The sequence below is a fragment of the Cnephaeus nilssonii genome (genome assembly GCF_951640355.1).
Source record: "Cnephaeus nilssonii genome assembly, chromosome: 14".
Taxonomy (NCBI): domain Eukaryota; kingdom Metazoa; phylum Chordata; class Mammalia; order Chiroptera; family Vespertilionidae; genus Cnephaeus; species Cnephaeus nilssonii.
The window spans coordinates 2063400-2087162 of NC_137085.1; the positions used below are offsets into that span (position 1 = coordinate 2063400).

At 67.4% G+C, this 23763-nt stretch overlaps 1 protein-coding gene across 2 annotated transcripts in view; it reads left to right on the forward strand.

The window, feature by feature from the left end:
* The window catches only part of VAV2 (vav guanine nucleotide exchange factor 2), a 103858-nt gene extending 84785 nt beyond the window's left edge, over positions 1–19073 (forward strand). The window contains exons 13-28 of one of the 2 annotated variants that reach the window (XM_079790016.1): positions 1277–1362; positions 2077–2209; positions 4595–4704; positions 6348–6449; positions 6786–6874; positions 8088–8104; positions 8772–8793; positions 9421–9548; positions 10218–10292; positions 11162–11214; positions 11855–11971; positions 13423–13510; positions 14428–14551; positions 15358–15444; positions 16380–16534; positions 17624–19073. In XM_079790016.1, coding sequence (XP_079646142.1) covers positions 1277–1362; positions 2077–2209; positions 4595–4704; positions 6348–6449; positions 6786–6874; positions 8088–8104; positions 8772–8793; positions 9421–9548; positions 10218–10292; positions 11162–11214; positions 11855–11971; positions 13423–13510; positions 14428–14551; positions 15358–15444; positions 16380–16534; positions 17624–17671 — 1434 coding nt within the window. In that variant the 3' untranslated portion in view covers positions 17672–19073. The remainder of the gene's footprint in view (positions 1–1276; positions 1363–2076; positions 2210–4594; positions 4705–6347; positions 6450–6785; positions 6875–8087; positions 8105–8771; positions 8794–9420; positions 9549–10217; positions 10293–11161; positions 11215–11854; positions 11972–13422; positions 13511–14427; positions 14552–15357; positions 15445–16379; positions 16535–17623) is intronic. The other variant, XM_079790015.1, reaches the window with a different exon arrangement.
* Positions 19074–23763: the final 4690 nt, after the last annotated feature.

Sequence of the window (23763 nt, forward strand, 5' to 3'; positions counted from 1 at the left end):
GCGTGTCCTCGATGCCCGGTGATGCACGGGCATCACTTTTACGGCATGAAAAGAGACGATTTTTGTTTGTTACTTAAACACTTTTGTTTAGCGCAGTGATGGGCAACCTTTTGAGCTCGGTGTGTCAAACTTCGCCAAAAAACTGAGCATAACTCGGGTAGTGTGTCACTTTGAGGAAAAAACATTATTTCGCAAATGTTTCATCCTCAGGAGCAGCAAATGTTTCATCCTCAGCATGCTGCCGCCTCAACGGCCGCGTGTCATCAGAAATGGCTACGCGTGTCAGTGCTGACACGCGTGTCATAGGTTCACCATCACTGGTTTAGCGTGTGAGAAATACTTGTTCCTGAAAACTACGACCCGGGGGCGAGCAGGTGTGGCGCTCTGGGCCAGGCCCCGCGCAGCTCGCTCTTTCTCTGGAAACCCGCCCCCGGGTGCGGCACGCTTGTCCTGCACGTTAGAGGCCAGACGTGGAGGCCCCGAGGGAGTCGCTGTGCAGGGTGCTCAGCCCTCCCTCCGAGACATCGAGCCGCTGTGCCCTGGCAGCTTCTGGAAAGTTCCGAGAGCTCGGAAGAAGATGCTGAGACCCGTCCATTGGAGCACCACGCGGACACGGCCTCCTCAAGGTTGGGGAGGCCAAGGAGGGCTTCCCGGAGGAGGCGTATCTGCGGGTCAGCATTGGTGCCGGAGCCAGGCAGAGGGCAGGGCGCAGCCTTCCCGTCTGCGCGGGTCACCAGGACCGTGCCCAGAGCAGAGCAGCCGAGATACAGCCTCACGGAAAACGGGACGGAATCTCCGCAGAGCAGAGGGTCTGGTGGGAAGCCTGTCCCGTGGCCCCGGGCGCGGCTGGGGCGTCAGCGTGGCCGCACACTGTGCTCCGGGCAGGACCAGCACCCGCCCGCCCTCTGTCTGCCAAACGCTCTTCGTTCCCTTGAACGTGGTTTTCGGGCCGGGCGTCTGGCCTTTCCTACCGGGTCCGTGCGCTGGGCACCGCCACAGCGGCCGGGGAGGTCGCCCACCGTGAAGGGCTCTGCTCCTGGGGGTGCAGGCAGTCCCCGGGCGGGGGCACCGGAGCCTGCAGGCCTGTTTCTCCGTCACCTGCCGCCCCTTGTTCCAAGCACCAGCCAGGACCCACCGGGCTCTCTCGCTGGGTTCCCGCCTCCGTGGGGTCGGCCCCTGGGGCTGGTGCACACCGCCCGCCCTTCCTCCGGGCAGGGGTGGGACGGGGGCCTGCCCGGCACGAGCTGACGGCTAACAGCCCTCCCCGTCTTCCTAGCAAGTAAAGCTGGAGGAATTTGGGCGGCCCAAGATCGACGGGGAGCTGAAGGTGCGGTCCATCGTCAACCACACCAAGCAGGACAGGTGAGCGGGCGACGGCGTCCCGGGCGGCGGCACCAGCCCAGCCAGGCACCCGCCCCCACGGGGTGGAAACGGCTTTTCTGCCGGAGCGCGCTGCCTGCCCACTCGGCTTTGTGTTGCTCCGTTTTAATTGCTTCCTGCCTTCTCGGGAGAGCGTTGGTGAGCCACGTCAGCCAGCGGCCACCGTCAGCCAGCGGCCGCCACGCCCATGGGGCTGCCCTGCCCGGCGGCGCTGGGCTGGGCTGGGGGGCAGCCAAGGGCCTTGGCCGGCGAGCTCCCAGGCTCCTAGCAGCCAGCCAGCCAGAGTGGCCACGTGAGCCCTTTGCCAGATGACTGAGGGAGTGCCCAGGCGGGCGACAGGGACGGCGCTGGCTGAGCTGGCCCGGCAGCTGTTCAGCCCTCCATGCACTCCGACTTGTGTGAGGCCTGGGCCGAGGCTGGGGTCGCAGCACACGTGGGTTCGGCTCCCTCGGGGCTCCCAGTCTAGTTAGTGGGAGATGGAGCTTGGGAGGGAGGAGTCCATCTGCTCCTTGGGCCATGGGTGAGGTCAAGGAGGACTTCCTGGAGGAGTCGTACCTGAGCAGCGGAGACCTGGCCGAGGGTCAGCGTTCACGGGTGAGCCAGGCGGAGGGCAGGGCTTGGGCTCCATCCCACGGCCCGGGAGCACGGGGCGCGGGCCATGCTGACCATGCTGACGCCCCCCGCGCCCGCGGCCAGGTACCTGTTCCTGTTCGACAAGGTGGTCATCGTGTGCAAGAGGCGGGGCTACAGCTACGAGCTGAAGGAGATCATCGAGCTGCTGTTCCACAAGATGACCGACGACCCCATGAACAACAAGGACGTCAAGAAGGTGGGGGACGGTGGGGCAGCGGGGCGCACAGGCAGGGAGCCGGGCGATGCCCCGCTGAGGGGTGTCGCGGAGTGGCCTCGGGAAAGGGTGGGCTGCAGGGGGACAGGGCTTCCTGTCAATCATCCTCTGTCACGGTGACTCCTGCCCAAGGCGCCCCTCCCGCCGGGCCCCGCCCATCCCTGGCTTTCCTCTCTGAATCGTACCGGGAGGGGGCGTGGCCAGGATCTCAGTGCCAAGTGAGGGGAGGAGCAGAGGGACCCAGCCAAGTGCTCGGTGGGAGTCAGCCTTAGACCTTGGCCCGGCTCCAGTCCACATTGGCCCTGCAGGAAGCAGTCCTTCCTGCCCCTGCCCGCCCCTGCCGAGGGGGGCCCTGGGTGGGCTCGGGGTCAGCTGTCAGACTGCTGCGCAGTCAGTGGGCCATGGCTGTGGGGGTGGGGCCATGGCTGTGGGGGTGGGGCCATGGCTGTGGGGTGGGGCCATGGCTGTGGGGGTGGGGCCATGGCTGTGGGGGTGGGGCCACGGCAGCTGGGGGTGGGGCCATGGCTGTGGGGGTGGGGCCATGGCTGTGGGGGTGGGGCCATGGCTGTGGGGTGGGGCCATGGCTGTGGGGGTGGGGCCATGGCTGTGGGGGTGGGGCCACGGCAGCTGGGGGTGGGGCCATGGCTGTGGGGGTGGGGCCGTGGCTGTGGGCGTGGGGCCGTGGCTGTGGGGGTGGGGCTGTGGGGGTGGGGCATGGCTGTGGGGGTGGGGCCGTGGCTGTGGGGGTGGGGCCGTGGCTGTGGGGGTGGGGGTGGGGCCGTGGCTGTGGGGGTGGGGCCGTGGCTGTGGGGGTGGGGCCGTGGCTGTGGGGTGGGGCCGTGGCTGTGGGGGTGGGGCCGTGGCTGTGGGGTGGGGCCGTGGCTGTGGGGGTGGGGCCGTGGCTGTGGGGGTGGGGCCGTGGCTGTGGGGTGGGGCCGTGGCTGTGGGGGTGGGGCCGTGGCTGTGGGGGTGGGGCCGTGGCTGCTGGATGGGGCTGCCCTGCTCTCCGTTCAGTCCTGCTCCTGCAGAGGCCACTGTGCCAGAGCTTGGCCCTCGCTCGCAGCCCTGAGCGGGGTGAGGGGCCAGGATCCAATGTGCTAGAGACGCAGGTCCTGGACCTCAGAGTTTACGGTGCAGAGAGAGGGTGCCGCCCGGAAGAGCTGTGGGGACCCGCCCAACCCTGAGGTCCAACACAAGCTGCTGGGCCCAGAGGCGGTGAGCTGCGGCCACGCCCCCGGCTCCAGGCTGAGACGCTCCCCAGGTCCCAGCCCCTGACCCTTCCCCGTGGGGAAGGCCCGGCTGCCCCCCCGCCAGGGCTCTCAGTGGTCAGTGTCCTGGGCTGTGAGTCCCGTCATGACCTCGCCCCCTTTTCCTCTCCTCTCCGCATGCTGCCTAGTCTCATGGGAAAATGGTAAGCACCTGGCGCCCCTCACGCCTTCCTCGCCTCGGCCAATGCGGCACCTCCCTCCTGAGCCGGGAGTGGGGCCTGGGGCCCGGGGCCTGGGGAGGGGCAGGCTCACGGCTTGCTTCCTCCTCATCGAGTTTCTTACGACGATGACGTGTGTGCGGGACGAAGGGTTTGCCTCTTACAGAGCGTTCCAGCGAGGTCCCCCGCCCTGCCTGGCCCCCCGCCTGCTCCGTTCCCTGGAGGTTATGGCCATGGCTGGTCAGGGGTGTGTCGAGTGTCCCTCTGTCACCCTCTGTCTTTTCTGCCCTCCCCCTCCCGCCCCCTTCCCCTCTTCCTCTTTGCGCCCCCCCCCCTCCTTCCGTCACTCTAACACAGGGGTTCGGGGTTTCCAAACTCCTTCCTGGGGCGCCAGCCTGGGGCCCCGAGGGGGTGGGCAGCGGTGTGGGGCTTTGGCGTGGGCTCCCAGACCCGTGGCCTTTCCCTCCCTGTTCCTCTCGGTTGATTTGCTTCAGAGCAGGGCGCTCCTTTAGCGCCACATTTAGGAAGTGAGAGTGGGTGGGCCGGTGTGGTGTGATGGGAGGCCCGGGGCCAGTTCCTGAACACGGGCTCCCCGGGGACCCCGCTCCGTCTTCAGGGACCCGCATGCACCAGTGGAGTTCAGCTGAGGGCGCACCGTCGGGGGGTTGGGAGGGGTTCCCAGGAAATCCTGAGAGGGGTGTGCACATGCCCCTGTGCACACGTGTGCAGGCACAGACATGTGCACTGTATACATGCACCTGCACACAGACATACGCACATACACACACATGAGTGTACTATACACATGCACACACAGACACAGACATGCATGCGAGTGCACTGTACCCATGCACATGCATGCATACATGTGCACACGCGGGCATAGACATGCATAGGCGTGCACTGTACACATGCATGCACACATGTACTCCCCCCCGCAGTGGTCCTATGGCTTCTACCTGATCCACCTGCAAGGCAAGCAGGGCTTCCAGTTCTTCTGCAAGACGGAGGACACGAAGCGGAAGTGGATGGAGCAGTTTGAGATGGCCATGTGAGTCCAGGGGGCAGCGTGGGGGCTCGGGAGCCCCGGGGGGACTCTGTCCAGTGGATGGAGCAGTTGGGGATGGCCATGTGAGTCCAGGGGGCAGCGTGGGGGCTCGGGAGCCCCGGGGGGACTCTGTCCAGTGGATGGAGCAGTTGGGGATGGCCATGTGAGTCCAGGGGGCAGCGTGGGGGGCTCAGGAGCCCCGGGGGGACTCTGTCCAGTGGATGGAGCAGTTGGGGATGGCCATGTGAGTCCAGGGGGCAGTGTGGGGGTATGGGAGCCCCGGGGGGGGGGGGGACTCTGTCCAGTGGATGGAGCAGTTGGGGATGGCCATGTGAGTCCAGGCGGCAGTGTGGGGGGCTCAGGAGCCCCGGGGGGACTCTGTCCAGTGGATGGAGCAGTTGGGATGGCCATGGGAGTCCAGGGGGCAGCGTGGGGGCTCGGGAGCCCCGGGGGGGGGCTCTGTCCAGGACTCTCAGGTGAGAGTGAGGGCAGATGCCCAGAGACCAAGACGAACTTGGTCACCCCCAGCCCCACGCTGGTGGCATCCCAGCTGGCCCAGGTGGGCCCCGCTGCCCGGGGCGGAGACCTGCACGCTGGCTGGCAGGGCATTGCGTGGCCAGCAATGGTCGCGATGCCAGATGGACTCCTGGTGACGCTTCCTCGGGGCCCCAGGCTGGGACTGCCACCTCTCGTGGAAGCCAGAGAGCAGTCCGTGAAACCCAGGAGGAGCCCACTCTGTCCAGCAGAGACGGGGACCAGTGGTCACTGGGGACCCAGGCACGTTGGACCCGGGGCCGGAGAGGCAGGTCCTGTGCCCTCAGACTGCGGTCGGACGGGCAGGTGCGCCCACTCCGGGCCTTCTCCTCCTGGTGAACCGGCGGTGAAAGGAGGCGGTTAGGGGTTTGTTAGGGGGGCCGAAGGGGGACACGCCCAGGACACGTCAGAGCCAATGACTGGCCGGCCGGCGCGGCTCAGCGGTTGAGCATTGACCTGTGAATTAGGAGGTCAGGGTTCGATTCCCGGTCGGGGCCCAGGCCAGGGTTGCAGGCTCCATCCCCAGTGCGGGGCGTGCAGGAGGCAGCCGATCCATGGTTCTCTCATTGTTGATGTCTCTCCCTCTCCCTTCCTTTTGAAATTAAAAATATTTTTTAAAAAGGAAAAGGTCGATGGTGTCTCCTCCACCTCTGCCCCCGGCTCCCAGGTGGCAGTTTCTCCCCGAACCCTCTGAGGGACACTCCGAGCCCACCTGCTGGGGGTGGGGCCGTGACTCTGTCTACGCCCCGGGAGGCTCTGTCTACGCCCCCGGCCTCGTGCCGGCTGACCGGGGATGTGCTCTGGGTGAATTAGACACGGCGCACGCCCCTGAGAGCTCGGGTGCCTGCTGTGAGCTCCAGCTCACTGCTACCCTGAGTTTCTCATCGCTAACTCGCCCCCAGTGGCGACCCAAAGGGCCCCTCCGCTCAGTCTTGACCAGTGCCCGCGCCTGCCCCCCCAAACCCTGTCAGGGTGTAGCCATGACCTGCACCCAGGCCTCTCCTGCCCGAGCAGCACCCCCGTCTAGCCGGGGTGTCGGGCAGACCGGGCTCCGTCCCGGCCCAGCCCGGCCGGCGTGGGGCTCAGGGACCCGGCCGCCTCCCTCCCACCAGGTCGAACATCAAGCCCGACAAGGCCAACGCCAACCACCACAGCTTCCAGATGTACACGTTCGACAAGACCACCAACTGCAAGGCCTGCAGGATGTTCCTCCGGTGAGGCCCCCCCCAACCCCCGCCCCGAGGGGGCCCCGAACCCACCGCCTCCAACCACCTCCTCCACCGCCCCGGGCTGGGCCCATCAGCTCCGATCCACCGGGAGGGGCGGGCGGCCACTGTCCCTGTGGGTGCCCAGGGCCCGCTGTGTGGGACGGCAGAGCGAGGCGAGCTGTCCTTGGGGAGAGCGGGACGGGGTCTCAGAGGCCCGGGGCTGGGAGGCTGGACGCTCTGGGGGACAGCGGGGCGGGCCTGGTGCTCTTGGGCCCTGCCTGCCTGCGGCTGCCGGGTGTGGGGACCCGGCAGTGCCTCACACCCCCCCCCCCCCCGGCACAGGGGCACCTTCTACCAGGGCTACCTGTGCACCAAGTGTGGGGTCGGGGCGCACAAGGAGTGTCTGGAGGTGACGCCGCCCTGCAAGATCAGTGAGTACCGCCGCCCGCCCGCCCGCGCTGCCCGCCGGGAGCTGGCCCTCGGCCACCCCTGACACCCGCCGAGGGTCCCGCGGCTCACAGCCACCTTCGCCACCCTCCTGTGCGGGCTGCGTGAGCACGCTCTCCTTCCCGCTGGGAGGACACCTGCCCGGGGGCGCAGCGTCGAGGGCCAGGGGCCGGCTCCATGCCCCTCCTCCCTCCTGCCTGCGCCTGGAGGGCTTCTCTCTGCCTCTCCCGTGTCCCCGCCTCATCCCAGCGGGGGCTTGTGGGGTCCCCCCAAAATGGACACAGAACCTCTGGGCAAGTGCGTGGAGGCTCTGGACTCAGAGAAACCCCTGCGCCCGCTTCTCCTGCGCCGAGCGCCTGGCCCTCCAGCTGCAGCGGTGCTGTAGGGGTTCATGTCCACACATACACGCACACGCATGCACACACGCACGCGCACACACACGCACACTCACCAAGAGCAGACTTAGTTTCCCATTTACTGCTGAGCCTGGCCCAGTGCCTGAGAGGGGAGGAGGGTCCGACAGCCCAGGCCCTGAGCCCCCGGCCCAGGCCCCTCCCGGCAGGAAGACAGCACCTCACCTCTGGCCCCGCGCGGCTTGGCCCACCAGCACTGCCCTCTGGTGGCCACGTGTCCCTCGCGCTGGGTGACCGGCATTTGGGGAAGCGTTTTTGTTGTTCTTTTGATCCTAAAAGTAACATACTTGTCAAAAATTTGAAGGGGAAAAAAAGAGAGAGAGAGAAGAAATGAAATAAAGGAGAAAATAAATGTCCCCCGTGAACTGGTGAAGAAATGACCGGAGGCTATTCGGTCCGGGGTCCCGGCCGCCCGGTCGGGCCCTCCTCCCTGTCCGGGCGCCGGGCCCGGCCTCAGCAGCAACGGGACTGGCAGAGCCCCTGTTCCCGGCCGTGGCGTCTGGTCTTTCTGACGTTACATGCTGTTTCCGGGGAAAATGGGGAAACGTAGGAAGAACAAAGGAGCGGACCCCGCCGCTGGCCCGGCAGCCCGCCCTCCTGCTGGGAACGCGTTCACCCCGGGCCCGGCCGCTTTCGCCGTTCCCGTTGCATCTGTAGTTGGGGTCTCACCAGACGGGCCGTTCCCCACCTTTGGAGAGCCGTGGTCAGACGCGCACCTCGCCCGCTGCGGCGAGCGCCGGCCCGTGCCGGGGGCTCGCCCTGAGGCCTGGTGCTTCCTTTTCAGGTTCGCCTGCTGACCTGGTGAGTCCGCCACGCTCTGCTGCCCACAGCCCATGCCCTGTGTGCCGCCGGGCCCCGCCGTGCCCGCTCTTGGCACTCCCGGCCGCGCCGGCGAGCACAGCCTCTGCGGTCGTGAGGGCCCTGGGGCTGCTGCCCCGCCGGCCGCCGCCCTTCCAGCTTTGTCACCGGCCTGTGCCCGCCTGCCCCTTGGCTCTCAGCCCTCTGTTCAGCTGGCCTGGGGTGTCCCTGAGGTCACTGTGGGGTGTGGACGTCGGGGCCTGCCCAGCTGTGGGGTCCAGTCAAGTTAACCAGCACTGACGCGTGCTTACCAGCCCTGCGTGGGGTGAAAGACGCCCTCCGGAGGAGGGAGACGTCTGGGCGTATGCAGCGGGATTGTCCCAGGCTCAGACCAGGGAGGCTCCAGGCCGGGGTGGTCAGGGCAGGCTCCCTGGAGGAGGTGGGAGTTAGTGGTGAGGATGGGCGAGGGAAGGGGTGGGTGTCCCAGGGCTGTAGAGGGGCACAAAGGGGAAGGCACAGTAGAAATAGTGGGGGGCTGTCACACGGGAGCAGGATCTAGGACGCCTCCCTGTCCCGCCCCTCCCTGCCTTGACCCTTCTCTCTGGGGGAGGGGGAGTGTCGGACTGTGGGCCGCCTCCTTCAGCCCTGTCGTCTGTCCTTGCCCTCACAGGACGCCTCTGGAGCGGGACCAGGTGAGTGCGGGCTGGGCCTCTCGGCTGCCGTCCTCGTCAGCGGTCACCCTGGGCCCCGAGCCGAGCAGACGGGAGCACGGCTGCTTTCCCGTGTTCTGTCTCCTCTTCCCACCACGCGCACACGCCACGCACATGCTACACACACGCACACACACACCCTGCACTGCATCACAGGAACGTGGCTGGATCACGAGAAACGAGCCAGAGGCCACGCCCCTGCCGCTGGGACCCGGCGCCAGGACCGGACCTGGCAGATAGGCCCACGCGGGGCAGCTGGGCCAGAGCAGGGCCTGACTAGGCCCGGCCTGCATGGTTTAGGGGGCTCAGCCAGGACCCCCCGTCAGCCCCAGAGCCGCCTGGGCCAGTGAGCGGGGTGGCCTTGGCGCGTCCCAGGCCCGGCCCAGGCCCGGCCCACCCCGCTCTCTGACCCTGGAGCTCGCCTCCTGCGGGTGCCGCTGTGGGTCCCAGGAGGGGAGGTGCTGGAAGGAAACACGGGAAGCGCCATTCCAGAACACGGCCCCCCAAACCTGACCACGCACACACATGCACACACGCACACACAGCGGCGATGCGGGAGTCCGGGCAGGATGGAGTCCCCGAGCCACCCCCCACCCGCTGTCCCCACAGGTCCCAAGATGGTGGCCGTGCAGAATTACCACGGCAACCCCGCTCCCCCCGGGAAGCCGGTGCTGACCTTCCAGACGGGCGACGTGATTGAGCTGCTAAGAGGGGACCCCGAGTCTCAGTGGTGGGAGGTGCGTCCTGGGCTGGAAGGTGGAGGCCCGGCTGCCTGCCCCCGCCCCTGGCCCAGGCAGAGGCCCTGCACCCCTGCAGGGCGGGAGGGGGCGAGCGGCAGGGGTGGAGGGAGGAGGGCTGTGGGCGGGGCCTCGGGCGGTGGCTGTTCCCTGGGGAGGGTGCGGCGCCCTCACTGAGGGGACATCCTGGCGCCATCTCCTTCCCGCCTCCCTGCGTCCCGCACACCCTCCCAGGTGTGACCGGCCATCGGTGCCGGTGGCCTCGCAGGGACGCTTTGCTGCTGAGACAGCGGAGAGCCAGGGGCTCCTCAGGCGGGGACGGGGCTGGGGGGGGGGGGGCGGGGACGGGGGCGGGAGGGCGAGGCTGAGCCGCCCCACCTGGCCTCCCCGCGGGGTCTGCGTGGATGAGGGAGCAGCCGGGAGACGAGGCCCCATCCCAGCTGGGGGCAAGCCGCTCGCTTCTGCGGGCTCAGCGTGCTCCTCTGTGACGTGGGGAGGCCCCTCCTGCCCAGAAGGGCTGTGAGGTCAGCGGAGGTCACGGCAGGGAGGGGATGCCCTCACTGCGTCTCCGGAATGGCCCTGCCCCGTCCTTGTCCCTAGGAGACAGTGAGCGATAAGGTTCCCCCCACCCCCCCGGCCCTTGGCCTGACCGTGCCCCCTCTGCTGCAGGGGCGGCTGGTGCAGACCAGGAAGTCCGGCTGCTTCCCCAGCGCGTCCGTGAAGCCCTGCCCCGTGGACGGACGGGTGAGCGTGGCAGGAGCTCCGGGGCCGGGGCCGGGGCCTCCTTGCTGAGGCCGTGAGCTGGCCCGGAGCGCCCTGCACCCAGAGGAGATGGGTGGCGCCCAGGGCAGGGGGCCCTCCTGTCTGAAGGACCCGGCCGGGGGGGGCTGCGTTCCATCATGGGTGTTAGAGACCAGGAGCTGCCCCAGCGCCCGCCTGGCCCCGGCGCCCCCGCCCCGCACGCAGCGTCTGTGCGGCCCCCCTGCCCGGGGGAAGGAGGACGCAGGGGGACACCTGGGTCTGGGACCGGCTTTGCTGGCAGGTCCAGGGGACCACGCGGCGGAGGAGGAAAAGTCGCTGACACGGGGTGGCCTGGGGCCGGTCTCGTCCCCGTTCTGGGCCTCAGTTTCCCCATCTGCACAGTGAAGGGGTGGGAAGGGGATAGGTAGTGAGGCTTTGCCCAGCCTGTGGCCCAGCCAGGGGCAGTCGGGGGGCTCCGGCCGCGGGGTCACCTGCCTGCGAGCAGCTGCCACGTGGAGACCACGTTGCCAGCAGATGCCTGCCCGGGGCCTCGGGCCTGAGCGCTGAGAGCTGTGGGGGTGCTCGTGGCCCCCGAGACGTTCTGCAGCCTTTGTCACAGCCTCCTGGGGGCAGGTGCCTGGTGGCTGGTTGCTCATTCATTCATTCATTTAACCAATCATCACTCATCCATTCAAACCTAGCGACCAGTCACTCAGAGGTGGTGCGTCCCGGTCACTGCCCTCAGGGACCCCGCAGTCCAGTGGCTCCAGGCCCCAAGGGTCAGGTCATTGCCGACAAACCCCCTTTACCCCCCGCCCCCCCGTGTGGGCGGCCCCTGGGGGGGCATTAACCCCCATGTTCTCTTTTGCCAGCCACCCATCGGCCGGCTGCCGTCCCGGGAGATCGACTACAGTGCTTACCCCTGGTGAGCCGACCAGCGTGGCCCTGGGCTGTGGGATGGCCCTTGTCTGTGGGGGGCATCTAGGCTGTGGGGGGGCATCTGGGCTGTGGGGGCCCCTGGGCTGTGGGGGTGGCCCACAAGCCCGTGAGCAGGCCGGGTCTGGGTTCTCCAGGCAGCGGAGCCCAGCTGCCCACCCTGCTCCGTCCTCGGCCCCGATCGCCTGGGTCTGGGGGTCTCCCCCACCCCTGGCAGCGGCTGCCTTTGCCGATCATCGGGGGGAGCAGTTGGGAGAGTGAAGGGCTTTCTTACGCTCTCTGCGTGAAGAGTCACTACAGTGTGTGAAAGCGGCACATTTAAGGCCAGGTCTGGTCACGTGTTCACACGGGCAGCCGCTCGCCGGGACAGTGGGATGTTGGTGTTGATACAGGCGTGGAGGTGGCGGTCTGGGCGTGAGCCACCGGTGCAGGCGGCCCGGGGTCCAGCGTGCGTCTCCGCCTGCCAGGCCGCCAGGCCGCCTCGAAGAAGGAGCGCCCGCAGTGGCCGCAGCGGGGCCCGCAGGGCGTGGCCTCACCTCCCAGCGGCTCGTCCTGCAGATTGGGTGCTGTCGCGGGCGGGATGCTGTCACAGCCGTCAGTGACACCCTTGCTTCCTCCCGTCGCTCTAGGTTCGCAGGCAACATGGAGAGGCAGCAGACGGACAACCTGCTCAAATCCCACGCCAGCGGGACCTACCTGATCCGGGAGCGGCCGGCCGAGGCCGAGCGCTTCGCCATCAGCATCAAGTACGTGTCCCCGACGCCGGTCGGGGCCTCAGAGCCCACGTCCCCTGCAGGTCAGCGTTGGGTTGGGTGGCCACGGGATGCAGTGCCCAAACCTGGACACGTTCAGGTTGGAAGGGTGTCCACGGGTCTGCGTGAGCATCCTGGCTGCCGTCGGCCCACAGCTGCCCTGCGAGCTTGGCTGACGTTTCTAGGTCTCAGGGACCGGACAAGCTCGGCCGCAGAGCAGGCGGGGATGCTGGGAGGGTCAGGGGCTCCCAGCTCAGCCACAGAGCAGGCGGGGGTGCTGTGAGGGTCAGGGGCTCCCAGCTCAGCCGCAGAGCAGGCGGGGATGCTGTGAGGGTCAGGGGCTCCCAGCTCAGCCGCAGAGCAGGCGGGGATGCTGTGAGGGTCAGGGGCTCCCAGCTCAGCCGCAGAGCAGGCGGGGATGCTGGGAGGGTCAGGGCTCCCAGCGGCCCCACAGGTGTCCTCGGAGAGCACGGGAGTCACACGGCTGCCATCTTGCAGCCCCCGCCAGTGGTCATCAGTCGGGGTGCCCTCCTACCCAGAGCTTCCCCCTTCCCCCCGCCCCCCCGCCCGGGTCTGCTGTCACCTCTCCAAGAGACAGAATCTGATTGGTGGTTGGTCACCATTGGCCTGAAGCACCCATGGGGCAGGAGTCCTGGGCTGGGCTCGAGGCCAGGGATGAGAGGCCTGCTGTCGGTGGGACGGGGCTGAGAGCCCCAGGCAGGGGTCCTGTGTCGCCCCATCCGTGCCTTCCTGGGATGTCCCACTGGCTGTGGTGTGCAGTCCTTCGTATGCGTGTGGCTTGTGTGGGAAGACCCGGCTGCTGAAGGGTTGGCACCTGCAGTCGTAAGGGTGTTGGTGTGACATTTTCTTCCTGTGGGTCTTTGTCTGGGTGGTGTCGGCTGCAAGGGGTGCGGGGGCACCTGGGGAGGAGGGGGAGGAGGAGGCACATTGGATCCGAGGCCTGAGGACACCGAGGGCACGGAGAGGACGGCAGAGGGGCAGCCAGGGCCAGGGCCTGGTGGGCATGTGCTTGGCGTGACTGAGGATGGGCCGGGCCGCCGGAGGGGAGGGTGTGAGTTGGAGAACGTTGGGAGGTGGTGTCAAAGCTGGGGCGAGGCTGCCTCCTCAGGCCTCTGTGGAAACGAGGCGGAGGGGTCCCCAGGGCGGAGAGCAAGGTGAGCAGAACCCCGAGTCAGGAAGTGGCTGGGGGAGGCCGTGCAGGCTGGGCTGGGAGCTTGGAGCTCAGGCAGGAGAGGCGGACAGACAGACGGACAGACCAGCCGTGGGGGGCAGGCCGGAGCCGGTGGGGCGGGGGGAGGACCGAAAGGCAGGGGCTGGAGAGCGGGTGTGAGCCGAGGCCCAGGTGGGTCTTGGCTCCTGAGCGGGGCCCCCGAGCGGCGGGGCCGCGGGGCCCGTCGGTGACAGCTCGCCGCGGACGTCGCCAGGTTCAACGACGAGGTGAAGCACATCAAGGTGGTGGAGAAGGACAGCTGGATCCACATCACGGAAGCGAAGAAGTTTGAGAGCCTCTTGGTAGGCGGCTCCGCGGCGCCCGCCAGCCGGGCCCCAGGGTCGGGGGAGGGCCCTGGCCCCCATGGCCGCCGCTCCACGGAGGAGAGGCCTCCTGCACCCGCGCCTTGGGACAGTTAGGGCCCCTGAGTCGGGACTGTCCCCCAGACCCCCCAAAGGGCCAGGTGGGTTGACGGGTGGACAGTGACAGGGAGGGCCCAGCCCATCCTCCTTCCGGAGCCGGAAACCATGGCCAGTGAGGCCTGGTGTGAGCCAACCTCGCCCGCGGCTGCTCCCCACAGCACCCCTCCCCCGCCGCCCCCCCCCTCCCCACTGCACGGTCACAGCCCAGCCGGATGCAGCTCCCGGCATAAGGTGACTTTAAGACTGGACCCCTTCATTCTCCTCCTCACACCCACAGTGGCCACAGAGAAGCGCCACGTAAAACAGAAAGCCCCCCACTGCACCCCCAAAACCCCCGCCCGCCCGGGAAGCCTCGCTGAGGTTCATGTGCACGTGCCCCGGCCTGCTCCCCGGCAGGCGGAGTGAAAAACGGGCCAGTCAGTCCACACCCCTTTTCCTGGCTGGTGTGGCCTCGGCCACTGGGACAAGCTGTTATCTCTGGAAGCATTTCCCCGGTGTGGGGCACGTGGGGTCCCCGCTTTTCTCCGTATAAAGAGTTGCAGGAGCACCCCTGACCCTTGACCTCAGCATTTCTCAGGCTGCTCCTTTAGAAACGTCGGGGGGAGAGATGACTGGCTCAAAGGTCTTTGGGACGCTGGCCGCCCGCCTGGGCCTGGCGCTGGGGGAAGAGGAGGAGGAGGGGGCCCTCGAGGGGCCAGGAGAGGAATCGCCTGTTGGACCTGAGGAGTGGGAGAGGGCGGCCGGGGCCCCGGAGGCCTGCCTGGCGGCGGCGGCAGTCAGTGGTGTGTGCCCTGCAGGAGCTGGTGGAGTACTACCAGTGCCACTCTCTCAAGGAGAGCTTCAAGCAGCTGGACACCACGCTCAAGTACCCCTACAAGGCCCGCGAGCGCGCCGCCTCCAGGACCTCCAGCCGGTCCCCAGGTAGTGCCCGCCCTCGGCACACCAGTGCTCCCGCGGTGTCCGTTCTGCCCGGTCCCCATGGCCCAGGCCCCGCTGCCCACCTGCCCTCAGAGAGGGCTTTCCATGGGCCACACTGACCAGGCCCGGAGCGGTGCTGGCACCCCAGCCCATCACGAGCACCCCCCCAGGCCGGTGCCCGGTGGTCTTGGGTGTCAGGTGAGGAATGCCGCTCTGAGCCTGGGTGACTTTGCCCGAGGTCAGCCTGGGGAGAGAACAGAGGGGTCCCGCCTGCCTCAGATCCCTCCCTGTGCCCCACCCCCCCAGGGGCCCGCTGTGCGGGAGCCAGGCCAGCACCTCTGTGCAGACCGGGCCTTGTGGCTGAGGGGTGGCCCTGGAGTGGGGGGCAGGCTGGGCCCAAGCATTCGGCATCCAGCCCAGGACTCACCCTGAGCCACCGCTTCCCCCAGCCGGCAGGACCTGCAGAGCCGTGGGTCCGCCTGGGCAGAGCAGGCCAGGAGAGGCATGGCGGGCCTTCGTGAGCACCTACTGTGTGCTGGGCGAGGGGCAGGCTCCTGGCACGTCAGTCCCGTGCTCGCCGCCCTGGGAGAGGCGGCCCGATGTGTTCTCTGGGGGCAGGTGCAGAGGGCTGAGCTGGAGGGAGGGCACCCAGCGGTGGCCACTGCGCTGTGCCCGGGAGGGCCTTGAGGCCGCCCCCCACCCCCCCGCTCCTAGGACGGCCTGGGCCTGTCCCCGCCGCCCGCGAGCATGTGCGGTGGGTCCCGTGGGCGCTCCTCGCCCCTTTCACGTTCTCTCTCGCCTCTTTGCAGCTTCCTGCGCCTCCTACAGCTTTTCTTTTCTCAGTCCTCAGGGCCTCAGCTTGGCTGCTCAGGGCCCCTCCGCTCCCTTCTGGTCAGGTACCGCTGCCCTCGGGGCGTGGGGGCCTGGCGCGGGCAGCCTGCGGGCCCACCCTGCCTGCGGGTGTCCCAGCGGTGGGGGGGCCGCGGGGCAGGCGGGGCTGCTGCACCCGAAACCCCGTCAGGCTTGGCGCTGCCCTCACTGCTGTGCCCCTCGACACGCTCACCCGACGGCCCCTCCGCAGCTGCTCGGCCATCGTCCGCGGTGCTCACGGCGAGCTCTGCCTCTGGCGGCGGCTGACAGCCAGGCGGCCACCCTTGGAGGGGGGCAGACCCGCGGCCCCCCTCAGCGCTGTCCGAGGGGCAGTGGGACTTGGGGGCCGGGGGCGGGGTCTCGGTGGCCGACCACACGGCCTTCCCTCCGCTGCCAGAGCCAGAGCCCTCCCGGCCGCTGTGCCTGCTTCTCTCTCTGTCGCGGTCGCTGTCACCTGTCCATCAGGACTCCTGGGTCCCGGGGAGCTGGTCCAGCTGGGGTTCCAGTTTGGGGACCTGGAAGGGGGTCCTGAGGGAGGCGGGCACCGTGCCCTGGGGTCCCGTCAGGGAGCTCCGTCGGAGTGAGCTGGGCGGCAGCCACGCAGCTGTCCCCTGGCCTGTGGCGCCCGGGCACATGGTGGTGGTGGAGGGGGGGTCTCGCAGGCGCGTGATGGTCAGAGCATGGCGTCCGTTCTTGTCCCCGTGGGAGCGCAGTCATTGCCTGTGAGGGCTCCAGGGCGGGTGGTGCCGGCTCTGGTTCCCTCCACGGGGTCTCAGGCCACAGAGGAGCGGGGGCCCTGGGCCTGGGGCCCGGGCTGTCCCTCCAGAGCCTTAATGCCACCAGGCCTCCCCCCGGGGATGGGCCAGACGCCTGGGGAGAGAGAGCCGCTCGGCCTGAGGGTCCCCCCGCCCTGGCTGGGCCCTGCCCCGCAGCCCGGTGACGCCGCCCATCTCCCCAACAGTGTTCACGCCCCGCGTCATCGGCACGGCCGTGGCCAGGTACAACTTCGCGGCCCGGGACATGCGGGAGCTCTCGCTGCGGGAAGGCGACGTGGTGAAGATCTACAGCCGCATCGGCGGGGACCAGGGCTGGTGGCGGGGCGAGACCAACGGCCGGGTGAGTGGCTGCCCCACCCGCCTCCACCGCCGAGAGACCACCCTCCCGCCGACGAGGCCTCCCTGTCTTTGACTACCCCCCCCCCCCGAGCTTTGGGGAAGGTGATGTCATGTATCTTTAAAAATTTTTTTTATTTTAAAATATATTTTTATTGATTTCAGAGAGGAAGGGAGAGGGAGAGAGAGAGAGATAGAAATACCAATCAATGATGAGAGAGAATCACTGATTGGCTGCCTCCTGCACGCCCCCCACTGGGGATGGAGCCCGCAACCCGGGCCTGTGCCCTGACCGCGAATCGAACCGTGACCTCCTGGTTCTGGGTCACTGCTCAACCCCTGAGCCTCGCCTGCCAGGCCGTATCTCATTCTACAAATTTTAGCCCCGTGGGCGTGGCTTGCTGTAGGCAGCTGGTGCTCACTTAGATTCACTTTTCCTGGGCTCCCCGTCCTCCCGGAATCCGCCAAGACCAGTTCCCCCACCGGCACTTCCTCCTGGTCGTGCTCCGGGCGAGTCCTTCTGTAAGTCCTTAGTTTTTGCTGGATGGGGACACGTCTTCATTCCACTCCCTTTTTTAACACCAGCCGGTGAGCCTCAGTGGCTGAGCATAGACCCATGAACCAGGAGGTCAGGGTTCGATTCCTGGTTGGGGTACATGCTGCGTTTCAGGCTTGATCCTCAGGGCAGGGCGTGCAGGAGGCAGCCGATCATGGATTCTCTTTCATCATGGATGTTTCTATCTTTCTTTCCCTTCCTCTGCCGTAGCGGAGGCCTGGCTAATGCCCTTTCCCCGAGAGGCGATGCTCGTTTTCCGGGGGCAGCTGGAGGGCGGGCTCAGCGCGAGCTGCTCAGGGCTGTGCCTCTTGGGGCCACACCTACTCGGGACCCCACCTACTGGGGCCAGGGCTCCGCCAGGCGCTCAGCCTCTTCTCCAGCTGGCGTCGCCATTTGAAGGGTCCCCCACCTCCACAAGCCTGTTCTCGCCCTGTCCCAGCACGCGTGCGCACACACATGCACGCATGCACACATGCACGCACATGAACACACGCACACACATGCACTGTTAGTGATCTGCCGTCTCTTTCTTTTCAGATGGGCTGGTTTCCTTCAACCTACGTGGAAGAGGAGGGCATCCAGTGACAGGCCGCAGGCGGGACTCAGGGACTGTCGTGGGCACCCGTGTCCAGTCCTGGACCCAGACGGGGAAATGCCTGCCGACCTTCCATCTCCAACAGCCGCGGGGACGGGGAGGGTGTTGAGTCCTGACCGCAACCCGTGCCCGTCAGTCTGCCCTCGGTGGCCTGTCCTGGGTTCGCCGCGTGTACATAGAGGAATCCAGGCGGCCTGCGTGGCTGCCCCGCCGAGCGCCGAGGAGGGAGGGCCCGCGCCGGCTGCCGGAGCTCGTCTGGCCCGTCCTGCCGGGCGGCGTTCAGAAGCCTGGGCGGGAGCGCGGATGCCGTCCCAGGGCGGGAGGGCCCCCCCACGTTGCTCAGCCCTGGACTCGGCCCTCCTGCTTCCTGCTGCTCCTGGGGTGACTCGCGTAGGAGAGGGCATTGAAGGGGCCCGGCCGCCCCCTGACCTCCCCGTGCCCTCTGCCCCGGGCACCTCTCTCAGGAAGGTGCCCTGGGAGCGAGGGAGCTGCCCCCTTCCCCTGGTCGATGGTACTGTCTTTGCCCGAACCCGAGGCTGTCTGTCCTGCCTGCTGCCGGAGACTGGAAACCCCATGCGGGCGGGCGGGAAGAACACGGGTCCCCTCGCTGTCCCTGCTGCTCACATTCCTGTCCAGAAGGGGGCGCACGCTCCCATGCGGGGTGCCCCTCTGGGTCTCCTGTGTCCTGCGAGGTGGTCCCTGAGGGGCCCGGCCTTGGCACAGGACATGGGCTCTCGCCCTGGGCGGGTCTTCCTCCAGGAGCTCCCATAGCTCGTGAACGGGCCCCGAAGTAAGTGCTCTGGGGGGCTCTGCCCTGGGGCGCCCCCTCCTGCCTCCCCTGGCCTTGGCCTTGGCCTCTGGCTGTTCGGCCGGACCCTCCTCTGCCTGGATGTTGCATGAGACCTAGTGACACTCCCTGCGAGCCCCGGGCCCCTCCTCCGTGTGCAGCTGCACAGCCCTGTGCCCGGAGCAGGGCCAGGCGGGCCTCGTCCTCCACCCTGCACCCGGGGCCTCGGAGGTCAGCCTGGTAGCCTGCAGGCTGGGCTCCCGCCGCCCCGGGCATGGCGCGGAGGCGGGAGGGTCCCAGGTGGTGAGCAGCAGGGAGAAGAGAGAAGGCCGCCTGCAGGGGCTGGAGAAGTGGGAGGAGGTCGCGGCCGCGGGCGGTGAGCCTGGGGGAGAATCCCGTCACGGGGCGCACCAGCACTTTGCGCAGACCCTCGGCCGCGGCCCCGATGGAGGGGAGGGACCCGCCCCTTTCTGTTTACTGCTGTCGGAGGTTTTGTGTTTGTTTTCTGTTTGGCTTGTTTGCTTTCTGAGGGAAAAAGAAGTTTGTAATTATTTCGTCCAAAGCTCCGTGTGTGTCTGTGAATATAAGGAAGAGATTTTATAAGAGCGGGAACGTGTGTCTCTCTGAGGCCATCGCGACGCGGGGTGCGACGCGGGGCCACTGGGAAGGCGCACGCGGGTCCGGTTCCCGCAGCCGTTCTGGCTTTTTGTTCTGAAACCAGGACTCAAGTGGCTGGTTTTGCTCTGCTCGCTCGGGGCAGGCGCAGGCGGGCGGGGATGGGCGGTTCTGCCTCCATCCGGCAGGAGGCGGGGCGCCCTCTGGAGGGGCTGCAGGCCGCGGCCTGGGATTGGCTGTGAACATGGAGCCCCATGCATGCGGCTCAGAAGTCGGGGTCCCGCAGCTGAAGGCGACCCCAGATGGAACACAGGCTGTACATTTGCCAATAGGTTTTTCAGACCACGGTTTCTACTGCAATAAACCCAGTTCTTTCCTGCGGGAGTGGCTTTCCTGCGGGAGGGGTGCGGCCGCGGCGGGCTCCCCTGGGTCTGCCCCACCAGGACACTGTCAGCCCGGGACATGCCTCGGGCACATGCCAGGGCCACCCGCCGGCGCCTCCTCCGGCTGGCACAGCGCCCGCTGTCTTCCCTGTGGGTGGACTCGAACCCCGGCCCTGCCCGCGTGCGCCCTCCCCTCCCAGCCGCGTCTGCCTGTGCTGGAGAGAGTGAGTGCTCTCCTGAGGGCGGGGCTGGGCCCAGGACAGAGGGAGCAGCAGGTGGAGGCCGCGGAGCCCCCCACACCCCGTCTCCCACTCTCCACATGCACCTCCCTCACTCCCCTCGTGGCCCACGGTGGCTGCTGGCGCTCCTGCCCCCGCGGCCACGGGCAGAGCGGGCCTGGCACAGCGTGCCCCTTCCCTCCTCACCCGGAGCCTGGCACCGGCGCTGCTGCCTGCGAGGGCACGGACACGCGGGAGCTGGGCTGGCGCACGGCCCCTGGGACGTGGGCCCTTTACTGTGGAGACGGGGGCACGGCTGTTGGGGGGCGGCCACAGGGCCCGGCTCACGGGGTCGTGAGGATCAGCTGAGCTGGGACCTGGTTCACGCTGGTGCTCAGCAAATGTCAGACTTTGTTACGAAGGAGGGAGGCGGCTTCGAATATTTGGGGTGACACAGAGGCCGCCCCCGCCCTGGGAATTCTCAGCCTGAGCCACCAGCTCCCGGGAGCCGAGAGCCGAGAGCCGGCGGGAGCAGAGATGGGGAGGCCTGAGGGGAAGCTGCTGCGTCCACAGGTGGCCGGTGGGGGGCGGGCATCAGAGCAGCTGCTGTGGGTTCAGACCCAAAGATGGCGGGGGCCCGCCTGTCTGAGGTCCCGAGTGTGGACGGGGTGGAGTTGGCCGGGACGAGGGGTCTGCCTGCCCTGGGTGACCCGGGACACGGGAGGCAGGTGGCGGCCGGGCGCTCCCGGTCAGTGAGGGCTGGCCGCCCGGGCACCAGGCATCACGGCCCTGAATGCCGACAGCTGCGGGTCCCAGGGCAGGGCCGCGGGAGGCCTGTGCCCCGAGCTGTAGCGACGCCCCTGGATGGAAGGCAGCCAGCTGAGCCGCCGGCCAGGGCTCCCTGTGCTTCCTCAACTTTCCAGAAACACAGGATGGAAAGCGGCCCGTACCCGGGACAAACGCACCTGACGGTCAACCTGGACTTCGAAGAGAAAGGAAGTAAGCCCTGGCCGGGCGTCCTCCGGAGACACCAAGGCTGGGGGTCCCATCCCTGGTCAGGGCACGCAGGAGAACCCCCAATGGGCGGCGTGTGGGTCGGTGGGACAACAAATGAGTGTTTCCCCCCTCCCTTCCCTCCCCCTCTCAAATCAACAAATTAAAGAAACGATGAAGGAAATGAAGACCCACTTGGCGTCGAGCACGGAGAGCAGGTGCCTCTGGGAGATTGGTGCGGGAGCTCCCTGCGGAGGAGGAGGGTGAGCGGGCTGAGCCACGCTGCCAGTCCCAGTGCCCATCCCCTCCTGGATCCCCTCCCGGGGGGTGGCCTGAGGGTGCCTCCTGGGTTCAGCTCTCCCAGGTGTTGTACTCCCATGTGGCCACCAGGGGGAGGTGTTCCCTGCAAAGGCTCAGCCTCCCCCTCCGTCATTGCAAGACCCACTGGTTGCCCGGCTTCCCTAGGGTCCCCTTTGGGGGTGCTCCTGCCCCCGGAGCTGGGGAGAGGAAGCTGTCTCTGCTACCTCCACCACCCCAGTGGCTGGGGGTCCTGGTCAGGGTTCAGAGGCAAAGAGGGCGGGTGGGGACTGTGGCCAGCTGGACCAAATGGCCCATCTGAGGGTGTGGCCAGGGGGTGTCCCAGCTTTATGGGCGAAGCGTGGAAGTCCGGGGTTTTCTAGGAGATCTCTGGGCCCCTCCTACAAACAGCCACAGCGGGACAGCCAGCGTGGGGGCCTGGAGGGCTCGCTGACCGAGCTGGGGCGGGGCGGTGTTTGTGGGGTCTTGTGCCGTTGGCCGCGGCTTCTCCATCGCTCCCTCGATACCCTCAATGAGAGGGGACCCGCGCCCCAACCCACACTCCATGGCCAGGAGAGCCTCGAAGCTCCATCTGTCTCCCCGTGGACAGAGGTGGTGCCCCAACTGTGGGCGCTGTGCCCCCGGGCGACACGAAGCACTGGGCCCGGCCCCCACGGGCTCAGCCATGGGAAGCGACCAATTTCACCTGTTTTACGTGTTTGTTTCACTCACAAGTGACACTCGAGGCAAATCATGGGGTGAGGTGGGAGCCCCCAGGAAGCTGCCCACACCTGCCGGGGGTGCCCTGTTCCTGGGAACGCCTGTGCCCAGGTGGCCGAGCCCCGAGCCGGTCCCACCTGCCCTCTGTGTGGGCGTCCGGGGAACGAGGTGCCTGCCTGCCCCCGAAGATCCACCACGGACCCCGGGTGATAAACAGCCTGCCTCTGTGGGGTCGTGGGGTCGTGGGGTCGTGGGCATCGTGTTTTTAAAGACTCGCGCTGGGAAATAGAACCGCAGTGCCAGCCCAGCCCTCCCTCCGAGGTGCTCTGGACGCTCCCCTGACCGCGTATCACCCCGGCTGCACCCTCGGCTGGGTCCTGGCTCAGTTTCCCCATCTCTACACTGGGCAGTCATTTCTCACTCAGAGCCGGGCACACCGCCCGCCCCCGCAGGTGCTCCAGGTGCACCGCTCACAGGCGACGGGGCCCCGGGTGCGGCCGGGCGCCACTTCCTCGTCAGGTGCGCGTTAGGCAGCGTCCCCCTCAGGGCCGCAGGCAGAGCTGCCCCCTGCCCCCTCCCCCTGCCCCCTCCCCCTGCTCCACCCTGGACTCCCGCCCAGTCAGGGTGCCGCCTGCAGGCGCCTCCCTGTGCCGGGGAAGCTGGCCAGCAGGCGGGGCAGAGGGCGGGCTGGGGCCTGCGCGTGGGGCCAGCCCGGGCCGTCTCAGGGCTGGCCACGCAGGCAGGGGCGAGTCTGGATTTGCGTGGGTGGGGGAGGGTCGGGGCCTGGGAACATCGGGACTTTGGTCGGCACGTGGCTTTCTTCCGATGACCAAAAGGACCGGACAGCACGCAGGGAAACAGCACACAGGACAGCACGCAGGGAAACAGCACACAGGACAGCACGCAGGTAAACAGCACACAGGACAGCACGCAGGGAAACAGCACACAGGACAGCACGCAGGGAAACAGCACACAGGACAGCACGCAGGGAAACAGCACACAGGACAGCACGCAGGGAAACAGCACACAGGACAGCACGCAGGGAAACAGCACACAGGACAGCACGCAGGTAAACAGCACACAGGACAGCACGCAGGGAAACAGCACACAGGACAGCACGCAGGGAAACAGCACACAGGACAGCACGCAGGGAAACAGCACACAGGACAGCACGCAGGGAAACAGCACACAGGACAGCACGCAGGGAAACAGCACACAGGACAGCACGCAGGGAAACAGCACACAGGACAGCACGCAGGGAAACAGCACACAGGACAGCACGCAGGGAAACAGCACACAGGACAGCACGCAGGGAAACAGCACGCAGGACAGCACGCAGGGAAACAGCACACAGGACAGCACGCAGGGAAACAGCACACAGGACAGCACGCAGGGAAACAGCACACAGGACAGCACGCAGGGAAACAGCACGCAGGACAGCACGCAGGGAAACAGCACACAGGACAGCACGCAGGGAAACAGCACACAGGACAGCACGCAGGGAAACAGCACACAGGACAGCACGCAGGGAAACAGCACACAGGACAGCACGCAGGGAAACAGCACACAGGACAGCACGCAGGGAAACAGCACACAGGACAGCACGCAGGGAAACAGCACGCAGGACAGCACGCAGGGAAACAGCACACAGGACAGCACACAGGTAAACAGCACACAGGACAGCACGCAGGTAAACAGCACACAGGACAGCACACAGGTAAACAGCACACAGGACAGCACACAGGTAAACAGCACACAGCACAGCACGCAGGGAAACAGCAAACAGGACAGCACGCAGGGAAACAGCACACAGGACAGCACGCAGGGAAACAGCACACAGGACAGCACGCAGGTAAACAGCACACAGGACAGCACGCAGGTAAACAGCACGCAGGACAGCACGCAGGGAAACAGCACGCAGGACAGCACGCAGGGAAACAGCACACAGGACAGCACACAGGTAAACAGCACACAGGACAGCACGCAGGTAAACAGCACACAGGACAGCACACAGGGAAACAGCACACAGGACAGCACGCAGGTAAACAGCACACAGGACAGCACACAGG